The 12,556-nt window shown below is 30.8% G+C and overlaps 1 protein-coding gene across 1 annotated transcript in view; it reads right to left on the bottom strand.

Annotated features, from left to right (window-relative positions):
* The window catches only part of LOC136034766 (dynein heavy chain, cytoplasmic-like), a gene marked incomplete in the record, with an annotated part of 269,617 nt that overhangs the window by 236,495 nt on the left and 20,566 nt on the right, over positions 1 to 12,556 (bottom strand). The window contains 2 exon segments of the mRNA XM_065716167.1: positions 1,012 to 1,312; positions 4,089 to 4,185. Coding sequence (XP_065572239.1) covers positions 1,012 to 1,312; positions 4,089 to 4,185 — 398 coding nt within the window.

Below are 12,556 nucleotides of genomic sequence, written 5' to 3'. Positions count from 1 at the left end.
GGACAACAATGGTCTCTACCAGCTGCTTATTAGGGATCAGAAAACCGACGGAGAAAAGCTGAAGAATCAGCCAAGAGCATATGCACATTCTAATGCAGATGCATGGATTTAACGATTTTTGACGACAGTGCCAATACAATACTAATTTGACTGTATTTTCACACTTTTATCAATTATCGAAACTTTCAATAACAGAAAATAGGCAGCGCATTTCAGGAGAATTATCGTCTGTCTTTGGACGTTTGAATCTCAAAACGTTTTTCTTTGCAACTGAAGGCAGCAGACCATGTTTTCTCTTCTTTTTTTAGGCTACATAATTACTGTAGCTACGCAAGACGGGTTAAAAACACAGTATTACATTGTTAAAATTTAAGACAACGCAATAAAAAATTTCTCACGAATGTGGCCTGGCTGAAGACATTGTGCAAAATTAACTTCCTAAGATATTTCGCATTAGTTGGCAGATAACTAATTACTAAAATAAATAAACAAATTATATTAGTAATATTTGTTGAGTATTCTAGTTTCCAGCCCCATATCATGTACTCCAGGACCAGTATAACTCCTAAAAAAATGTATCATTATTTAGTGTATGTACATAAGGAATAGCTATCTTTCGTTTTCACTAATTTTTTTTTTATGTGCAATAAAAAAATTGAGGGCCAAATCTGTGGCACGAATAATTCTTCAATGTGTTGTTTTAGAAACAGAAATGAAAGAAGTTGGCGAGATTAAATAGCCACGAGTTTACAGAACTAAATTATGCTGAGAATGGATACTCCGTCTTCAGTATGTGTTTTTAACCTTTCAAGAGTCTCAAACCGTTCAGCTCCTTACATAATATTTATTAGGCTAATTATATAACAAAAAAAAACTCACAATAAAGACTCTGAGCACAAAATGATAAAATTCAATTCACAAAGGAATCTTAATAGAGGCAAATTTCAGAGCTCTAATAGCTATGTTATAGATGTATCACAATGGACAATTAGAAGAAAAATCTGAACTTACCAGTGTAACAACAGGGTGAATGGGCAGTGTGATCTCGGGAATGTCTATGTTCTGCTGAAGATGAAGAAGTCCCATCTCAAGTTCAGCAATCTTCTTCTCAACAGCTGGTGCTATTTTATCACCGTCACGTTCAATTCGTCCAGATTCTTTGATATAAGATTTAAAGTAAGGAGCGACCGCTCCAGACACCAGAGAATGGAGCGTTTCATAAGGAGAACCTTCACCAAGAGTGATAATTTGGATCTGAGACAAAATTGACTTGTCCGCTTCCAAAATGGGACCTCTCTTCAAGCAAACGACACTGTAAGATTAAAGAAATACATATTAAAATTAAATCATAATTGCTGTAAATATAGTACTAAATATTTCAGAATGCATTTTAAAATTACCTCTTACTAATATGTCACTCGTTTTTCTCAAGTTACAATGAGCTCTCTTTTTTAGCATTAAATTCACCTCGTTATGCATTCGTTCAAGCCTTCGTCCTCCAAAGATCTGCCTGAAGCCCTGAACAAATTTTGGTATTTCGATATAGATCGTTGTATAGTCAGCTAAGACGGATTTTATTTGAATTCACTCCCTGTCCACAATACATTTATCCCATATTACTCTCTAAGGTCCTTCCCTTTCTCAATTCCTGCCTGATGAAAACCTGTTGATGACCTAACAGACATAGAAACCAGCAACCAAAACTTAAAAAGCAGCTCCATGAGCAAAGTCTTGGACTTAGATATTAGAGTCAGCCCTTCTAAATCCATGGTAGTGTCAATACTTTCGCCCCCTTTTCTTCATCCTTTCCCTCTTGAGATGTCTGCGTCCTCCATATTAATTACTTTTTATGAAATTTTAAAAATATACTTTTAAAATTAAACAAAGCATAAAAAAAATACTTTTATTACATGTTAAAAACATCATCCACTAAGTAATGCTTCTATTTCCCTCTTTAAGCTTCTTAACAAACCAAACATCCCCCATTCCTCATTCTTTAAGGATTATTCTTCTTTGTTCGTCCTCCACTCGAATATGTTTGTACATTTCAGTACTGTGGCTTTTCCCAGGACGAAATTGAATCCATCCAAAAACGAGCCTTGCAAAAACTGTTTAAAGAGGCTAAGTCCTATAATCTTTGCTTTGAAAAAAAAAATCTAGGTTAGAAACGCTTAATCACATGAGAATCACGTTTTCCCTCCCATTTAAATATATATATATATATATATATATATATATATATATATATAATTCCCCCAAATACAGTACAATACCATCCTGACCTCTACTTCCCCTGCTATTTGTGAGCCTTTGCCTATTATTATTCTTAGCATTATTATAAAGAGACTCACCAAACCCAGCAGAGGCTATTGCTTCCAATTGTCCTATTGCTTCCAATCTCACCCCCCAAAAAAACTAACTAGTGACAGGGTACTAATAGGTTCCCCCATCCTTAAAATAGTGTTCCAGTAATTAAACATTGCAATCCCAAACTATATACTCCAGCTTAACAGCCAGTTTATGAAATATCTCTAACAAATAACTAATTCCCTCCAGGTAATCCTCTACTGGATGCCTTCTTGGTTCCACGGCCGTCTCACATTTTTGGCAAACTGGAGAATCAGCTCTTCGTTTTTGGGTTTAATAATCCTGAAAATTCCCAATACCAGTAATGGCTTCGATGCCCATTCGTATGGAATGGGCATCCTCCATAAGGGCATCACCTTTGCATATTTTCATTTCTATGAGAAACCAAATGCAAAGGATATGAAGCACAGGTTGCGCAAAAAGCACGGTTCGGTCGGAGTAGCCTTTGATGAAAATTCGCTATGATCATCAAAAAAGAAAAATTTCTTTCCGACTCTACCCTAGCTAGGTAGATTATACTGAGAGAATCTTTTCGGGCTTCAATAGATAAGAGCCAGTCTTTGTCAATGTTAGTATGCTTCCATCTTGTACTAATTTTCTAGACTAAGTGCGTATTTCCCGTTAAAAATTGAACCAGGGTTTGTCCCATGAACTATTCTAAATTCCCTTTTAAGGAAAAAATTGCTGGATAGCTTCAGACACTTGCAGCTTCATGAAGTAATGCTACTTTATCAGAATGTCCTTGACCTCAACAGCATTATGTCACAACAAAGAGTCAATTGCAAGTTGCATAATAGTATTAGTTGGGAGTACTAGTACCTTTTTAGTACTAGTATTAGTCGTTTGGTTTACCATGGGCTACAACAGCCAAATAGACCTAATTTCAACATGAAACCCTCAAGACAACAACTCAATTAAAATTGTTTTCATAATCGCTGTATCTATGCTATGTTCACCAAACTCCTATGAAACTTAATGGGACATCGAACTTTTTTTAAAGTTGGTTGTAGTTACTGCTATCCCTGACCTTTGATTATACAGACACGATAATTAAAAAAAAAATCTAAAGCTTTTCGATCAGCCACATTCACAAATTAATAACAGTTGTACAAGCAAAACATAGGGCCAAATTAAAATTGAAATATTGTTCGATTTATTCCCACTACCAATGCCTTAAGCCTTTCCTTTCCTACCCACGAGGGGGACAAGAATTTTTTCGGTTGTATTCTTCATGTTGTAATCAAACGACTTAAGGAAGGGCTAGGAAGAAGATAACTAACAACAACCAAATGGCATTTCATATCAAACCAGGGAAAAAACAATTGAAAAGGCTCTTGTTAAAGAAGCAAACTTACAACCTTTAATAAAGCTAAATGAACTGAGAATTAATCAATAAAAATTAACAATTAAAATAACTTTTTTAGTACTTTGATAATTTCTATGAATTGAGATACTTTAATTATTGCTTTATGTCTTTTCGTGTTCTAGATTTAATTTTGTGAATCTGCTGATAATAGTAACGTTTCTGAAATATTTCATTGATAATTCAATCTCATTTATTTTGCTCTCTTCAGAAAAAATACCTGTTCATTCTGATTTTACATCCTTTGCTAGGTGTACAATGCATCCTTTTGTTACCAAAACCAAACTCGACATAATAAGAACAACCACAAAACACTTATTTTAGTAATGCTTTATAATACTAAAGAGACATAAAATACCTTATCATTTTGCTGGAAGAAAAATGTACTTCATTAGAAATGAAGTAGTTAACACTTCTTTGTTCCTCTTCACCTTCTCCAACAGAGGCATCTTCATCTGGAAAGGGAAGAACTCTTAGAAATTTCATCATGACATAAGAAGAAAAAATGACGAATTTGAATGGCCTTGATGGCAAGCAACTCAAAATCAACAGTGTCTGATAGAAATTCTACCCATTGAGTCTGTTTATCAAATTTATTTTAATATAGTACTGTATGTACTGTTTCTTTTAACAACAGCTAAAAATATTGTATCAAACAGTTCGTGGTAACGAACTGTAGTAAGGAGCGACCCGGCTCAATAGTAACCAAAACTCTAAAAAATGGAATTTTGATACCAATAGCTACATCAAAAGAATTGCATTTTAATGCTGGTTTTAAATATATAAGTTTCATCAAGTTTAGTCTTACCCATCAAAAGTTACGAGCCTGAGAAAATTTGCGTTATTTTAGAAAATAGGGGGAAACGCCCCCTAAAAGTCATAGAATCTTATTATTATCGAAAATCACACCATCAGATTCAGCGTATCAGAGAACCCTACTGTAGAAGTTTCGAGCTCCTATCTACAAAAATGTGGAATTTTGCATTTTTTGCCAGAAGGCAGATCACGGATGCGTGTTTATTACTAAACAAGGAGTATCTAGGTAGTTCAAAACCTTCAATGGAGTCCATCAAAGAGGCACGCTGTCATTGAAGTTCTTCACTTTTCATATTCATGATTTAGCAGAGTACCTTGAACAGAGAAGGGCCCCGGCCGTCTCAATTGCGAACATTCTATTTTCTTGTTTAATGTTCATTGATGACACGGCCTTGGAAGTAAGCCAAGCAGCTAACAATTCTCTTGAATTAGCTTAGGCTTGCTTAGAAACAAAGAAAATGAAGCTAAACGCATCCCAGATTAAGATTGTCATCTTTAATAGTGGAAAACCGAATGTACTACATGACTTGTCAGTTACTTATAAAGGCAAGTCAGTATAATTAGCCCCCGGATATATGTACTTGGGATTTCTGCTCGCCGCAAATAGGATCTGAACCAAACACATTGAATTGACGATTTCATGTGGAGAGGCAGCTACATGTGCTCTACTCCAGCAGGAACACATAATGGGGATTAGGATAATGAAGATGCATAAGCACCTCTTCTCTACCAGTTGCCCATTACGGTTGCGAGTTGTGGGGGGGGGCACTGTAGTGAGACAATTAGAGTATCTACATTTTATACATTTTAAAAGTAGTAGGGTTGACTAATAATTTTCGCAGTTTGGTTGCTACAGATGATTAAGTTTTGGTTACAGATACATTTGCCCGATAACCATCTAGCAAAGGCGACATACGATGAGATGTTGAATTCTTCTAAAAAGGCAACATGGCCAAATAGGATAAAGCTGGCTTCTCATAGGCACGGAATGAGGGCCAGGGTCTACATTGCAAACCTGATTATTTCCTTAGTATGTTTAATTTGCGCCTTAAGGACCAGAACATTCATGTTTTGCTTACTGGTGTTGAAAAGTCACGCACTCTGAAATTTTATAAGCAGGTAAAAGTAATTTATGGAGAAGAATTTTACTTGAGACTGAACCCTACTGGAGGGCACTAAAGTGCTGGTTGCAGGTGCAATCAAATTGTGTGCCATTGCATAGCGGATGAAAATGTAATCGTACTAATTTCGAGAGCTTTCGCTATTCTATTTATTTTTCAATATTATAACGATAAAAGAGAAATTATTTAAAATATACATTGCTGTCAGAAAAGCGTGAATGACAATCGCGCTATAATTGGAGTGCAAGGGAAAAAATTTCCCACTTCATATATCTAGTAATTTCAGCTGGTTTTGAGTTTCAGTGGAATATCAATTCTATCCTTGGTAATTTCTAAGTTCATTATTGGTTTCATTTTTTACTAAGCCTAATATATGTTTCTTTTAAAATAAATATCTGTCTTATAACATACATTCTTTTACAATTATAATTGAGTAACAATAAAGACGACTTTGTCCCAATTCATTAAGAATGACCCCCGAATCACAAAAGCCGCAGAATAAATAGTTGAAATTACTAAAAATACTTTAGCGTAAAAAGAGAGGTATTAGGAGGAGGAGGTGAGCCCCTCATATGGGTAATAATTTCTGTTCGTTTTAAGTTTTAATGCTGCTGCTTACTTCCAGCTGAAAAAAACCTTTTTCATATTTATTTTTTCATTGTTTTTTTTTTAAGTAATGCTAGTAAATCCTGCGCTCCCTTTATGGAAATTTTCTTTCCCCATGACAAATTCCTCGATGGAAAGTTCCTCCAGCATATCCCCCTCTTCTCAACCCCTGCCTCCAACCAAAAAATCCTCCTGAAAACGCCTGTGCACTTCCCAATAACCATTACTATATGTAAGCACTGGTCAAAGTTTTGAACTTGTAACCCCTCCCACGGGGACTGTGGGGGAGTAAGTCGTCCCCAAAGACATAGTTATAAGGTTTTTCGACTACGCTGAATAAAATGGCTATCTCAGAATTTTGATCCGTTGACTTTGGGAAAATGATTAGCGTGGGAGGGGGCCTAGGTGCCCTCAAATTTTTTTGGTCACTTAAAAAGGGCACTAGAACTTTTTATTTCCGTTAGAATGAGCCCTCTCGCAACATTCTAGGACAACTGGGTCGATACGATTTTTTCCCCTAGGAAAAAAAAAACAAACAAATAAACAAACAAATAAACACACATCCGTGATCTGCCTTCTGGCAAAAAATATAAAATTCCACATTTTTGTAGATGGGAGCTTGAAACTTCTACAGTAGTGTTCTCTGATACGCTGAATCTGATGGTGTGATTTTCGTTAAGATTCTATGACTTTAGGGGGTGTTTCCCCCTATTTTCTAAAATAACGCAAATTTTCTCAGGCTCGTAACTTGTGATGGGTAAGACTAAACTTGATGAAACTTATATATTTAATATCAGCATTAAAATGCGATTCTTTCGATGTAGCTATTGGTACCAAAATTCCATTTTTTAGAGTTTTGATTACTATTGAGCTGTTCGTTACCACGAACTCTTTGATATATATATATATATATATATATATATATATATATATATATATATATATATATATATATATATATATATATATATATATATATATATATATATACATATATATATACATATATATATATACATATATACATATATATACATATATATATATATATATATATATATATATATATATATATATATATATATATATATATATATATATATATATATATATATATATATATATATATATATATATATATATATATATATATATATATATATATATAGTGATGTCGGTAAAAGAAGAAAAGAACTATTACCTCTTGGCTACAAGCTGAGAACGTCAAAAATAGTGACTGAGAAAGTGGCAGAAACGCCATGACCACTACGATCCACTCAAGCTTCTCTGCGATGGGCCAGACAATCCCAATGAATCTGATTCGGAAGAATAGAGTTGTCCTAACGTTTTTTGCATTCAGTGAGTTGTTGGGGTAGCTATAGTACTGATTGTTGTAGGATTGGGAGAGTTTATTGATAAATTATGGTGGTAAAAGAAATAAGTGAAACATATTAATTAAAAATTATTATAACTGCTCCCCCTGAGAGTATTAATGTTAACTTGCCGTTTGCTTAATCATGAACTTGTTTTTTCTGTTAATCCAAAGAGATGTTTTTCCTTTTATCATGCTGATAATCGATGGTAAAACCACTCAAGGAGTAGAAGATATTCAGCTAGAGCTTACCTCTTATTTTTGCTAATATAGGGAAGGCCACTACTTCCTCTGCAAGTTCTGCAACTTCTCGTTGCGATTTCAGAGCCTATCCTGGACCCTCATGTTTGGAGTCAATAGTCTTGATCTCTGTTTCTGAATTTGAGGCAGCTTGTGAATTCTCTCAAAAGAGCATCGTCTTCATGACCAGACAAAATTCCTACAAGGGTTATCCGTGCTATTCTGCCTGTTATTCAGTCACAATTGACTAAGCTTGTCAATCTGTCTTTTGAGAAAGGAATTTCCCCTGAATCTCTCAAGTGAGCTAAGGTTATAGTGCTGTATAAAGGTGGTTCTCGGAGTGATCCTGCTAATTATAGGCCAATTTCTCTCCGATCTGTTTTCAGCAAAATCTTTCAGAAGGCTATACTATCGTATACTATATATATATATATATATATATATATATATATATATATATATATATATATATATATATCTATATATATAAAAATAAGTTGTCTGTCTGTGGATGGATGGATGGATCAGGTGACGTCACCTGAAAAAACTGGATCAGGTGACGTCAAAACTGAAAAAACTAAAAAAAGGCAAAAACTACAAAAAAAACTAAAAACTAATAAAAAAAATAAAAAAGCTAAAAAACTAAAAAAACTTAAAAAAAGGCAAAAACTACAAAAAAAAACTAAAAACTAATAAAAAAGCTAAAAAACTAAAAAAACTAAAAAAGGCAAAAACTACAAAAAAAACTAAAAACTAATAAAAAAAATAAAAAAGCTAAAAAACTAAAAAAACTAAAAGAACTAAAAAAAGGTAAAAAACTAAAAAAAACTAAAAACTAAAAAAAACTTAAAAAAAGGAAAAAACTGAAAAATAAGCTAAAATAAAGGTAAAAACCAATAAAAAACTAAAAAAAAAACTGAAAAAACTAAAAAAAAGGCAAAAACTACAAAAAAAAACTAAAAACTAATAAAAAAAGTAAAAAAGCTAAAAAACTAAAAAAACTAAAAAAACTAAAAAAAGGTAAAAAACTAAAAAAAATAAAAAATAAAAAAAAACTAAAAAAAAGGAAAAAACTGAAAAATAAGCTAAAATAAAGGTAAAAACCAATAAAAAACTAAAAAGAAAAAAAGGAAAAAACTAAAAAAAATTTTCATCTAAAAAACTAAAAAAAACTAAAAAAGGTAAAAACTAAAAGAACTAAAAAAGAAAAAAATAAATGACGACACTCAAAGAGAAAGCGACCAGGACAAAAGGAATGTTCGATTAGCAATCAACAAAGCACCGGGACACAGGGAGTATAAATGACGACCAGGACATAAGTAAAAAAAAAAACTATCTATATATATAAAAATAAGTTGTCTGTGGATCTGTGGATCGTGGATCAGGTGACGTCACCTGAAAAAACTGGATCAGGTGACGTCAAAACTGAAAAAAACTAAAAAAAGGCGAAAACTGCAAAAAAAACTAAAAACTAATAAAAAAAATAAAAAAGCTAAAAAACTAAAAAAACTAAAAAAAGGCAAAAACTACAAAAAAACTAAAAACTAATAAAAAAGCTAAAAAACTAAAAAAACTAAAAAAAAGGCAAAAACTACAAAAAAAACTAAAAACTAATAAAAAAAATAAAAAAGCTAAAAAACTAAAAAAACTAAAAAAACTAAAAAAACTAAAAAAGGTAAAAAACTAAAAAAACTAAAAACTAAAAAAAACTAAAAAAAAGGAAAAAACTGAAAAATAAGCTAAAATAAAGGTAAAAACCAATAAAAAACTAAAAAAAAAAACTGAAAAAACTAAAAAAAGGCAAAAACTACAAAAAAACTAAAAACTAATAAAAAAAGTAAAAAAGCTAAAAAACTAAAAAAACTAAAAAAACTAAAAAAGCTAAAAAAAGGTAAAAAACTAAAAAAAATAAAAAATAAAAAAAAACTAAAAAAAAGGAAAAAACTGAAAAATAAGCTAACATAAAGGTAAAAACCAATAAAAAACTAAAAAGAAAAAAAGGAAAAAACTAAAAAAAATTTTCATCTAAAAAACTAAAAAAAAATAAAAAAGGTAAAAACTAAAAGAACTAAAAAAGAAAAAAATAAATGACGACACTCAAAGAGAAAGCGACCAGGACAAAAGGAATGTTCGATTAGCAATCAACAAAGCACCGGGACACAGGGAGTATAAATGACGACCAGGACATAAGTAAAAAAAAAAAATTAACAAAACTAAAAAGAAGGTAAAAACTACAAAAAAACTAAAAAGAAAAGAAACTAAAAACTAATAAAAAAACTAAAAAATCTAAAAATCTAAATAAACTAAAAAAGAAAAAAAAAGGAAAAAAATAAAGGAGAAAAACAAAACTAAAAAACGTATGTATATACAGACCGGTACACCGGGATACAAATGACGACCGGGACACAGGGAATATAAATGACGACCGGGCACAGGGACACAACTACAACGGGGACACCGGGGGAAACAGGGGGATATAAATGACGACCGGGACAAAAAAACTAAAAAGAAAAAAAACTAAAAACTAATAAAAAAACTAAAAAATCTAAAAATCTAAATAAGCTAAAAAAGAAAAAAAAAGGAAAAAAATAAAGGAGAAAAACAAAACTAAAAAACGAATGTATATACAGACCGGGACACCGGGATATAAATGACGACCGGGACACAGGGAATATAAATGACGACCGGGACACAGGGACACAACTACAACGGGGACACCGGGGGAAACAGGGGGATGTAAATGACGACCGGGACACCGGGACAGGGAATGGTCGATTAGCAATCACCATCAACAAAGCTCAAGGGCAATCATTAGAATCATGAGGTATAGATCTGAATACAGATTGTTTTCCCATGGACCATTATATGTTGCATGTTCAAGAGTCGGTAAACCTGACAATCTATTTATATGCAAAGACAATGGGACAGCAAAGAATGTTGTATATTCGCAAGTTTTACGTAGTTAAAACCACATATATATATATATATATATATATATATATATATATATATATATATATATATATATGTATATATATATATATATATATATATATATATATATATATATATATATATATATATATATATATATATATATATATATATATATATATATATCTATCTATATTCACAGGTGGGACATAGGGACACAACTACAATGGCGCGTAACTATTATGGCGCGTAACGACTTACGCGCGCGGGGGGGCTTGGGGGGGGCGCGAAGCGCCCCCACCAACTAGGTGTTGGGGTGGCGCGAAGCGCCACCCCAACAGCTAGTATATATATATATATATATATATATATATATATATATATATATATATATATATATATATATATATATATATATATATATATATATATATATATATATATATATATATATATATATATATATATATATATATATATATATATATAATATATATATATAATATATATATATAATATATATATATATATATATATATATATATATATATATATATATAAAATAAGTTGTCTGTGTGTGGATCTGTGGATCAGGTGACGTCATGTTTGTCCGCATATGACGTCTGAATTATTTCACACTAATACAAAATAAGAAAAAAAACTAAAAAAGGTAAAAACTACAAAAAAAACTAAAAAGAAAAAAAAACTAAAAAAGCTAAAAAACAAAAAAAACTAAAAAAAGGTAAAAAACTAAAAACTAAAAAAAACTGAAAAAACTAAAAAAAGGCAAAAACTACAAAAAAAATTAAAACTAATAAAAAAACTAAAAAATCTAAAAAACTAAAAAAACTAAAAAAACTAAAAAAAGGTAAAAAACTAAAAAAAAACTAAAAACTAAAAAAGAAAAAAACTAAAAAAAGGAAAAGACTGAAAAATAAAAGAGAAAAAGAAAACTAAAAAAATATGAATAAAAATACAAAAAAATAAAAAAGATAAAAACTACAAAAAAACTAAAAAGAAAAAACGAAAAAAAAACTAAAAAAGCTAAAAAAATAAAAGAAGCAAAAATCTAAAGAAGGTAAAAACTACAAAAATAAAAAAAAAGAAAACAAAATAAAAAAAATCTAAAAAAGCTTAAAAACTAAAAAAAAACTAAAAAAAGATAAAAAACTAAAAAAAAACTAAAAAAAGGAAAAAAGCATTAAATAAACTAAAAACTAATAAAAAAAAATAAAAAAAGCTAAAAAACTAAAAAAACTAAAAAAAACTAAAAAAGGTAAAAACTAAAAAAAAAGAAAAAAAACTAAAAAAAGGAAAAAACTGAAAAATAAAGGAGAAAAAGAAAACTAAAAAAATATAAATAAAAAAACTAAAAAAGAAAAAAAACTAAAAAAAGGAAAAAAACTGAAAAATAAAGGAGAAAAAGAAAACTAAAAAAATATAAATAAAAATAAAAAAACTAAAAAGATAAAAACTTCAAAAAAACTAAAAAGAAAAAAGAAAAAAACTAAAAAACCTAAAAAAAGGTAAAAACCAATAAAAAAAAACTAAAAACAAAAAAAGGGAAAACATTAAAAATTTATTTCATCATAAGTTTTCAACTGACGAAATTACAAACCGGGACATCGGGACACAAATGACGACCGGGACACCGGCACATAGGGAATATGAATGACGACACTCAAAGAGAAAGCGACCGGGACAAAAGGAATGTTCGATTAGCAATCAACAAAGCAC

Source organism: Artemia franciscana, chromosome 13, assembly GCF_032884065.1.
Source record: "Artemia franciscana chromosome 13, ASM3288406v1, whole genome shotgun sequence".
Lineage (NCBI taxonomy): Eukaryota > Metazoa > Arthropoda > Branchiopoda > Anostraca > Artemiidae > Artemia > Artemia franciscana.
The sequence above is the reverse complement of the archived record's forward strand: the minus strand, read 5'-3'. Positions and strand labels throughout refer to the sequence as shown.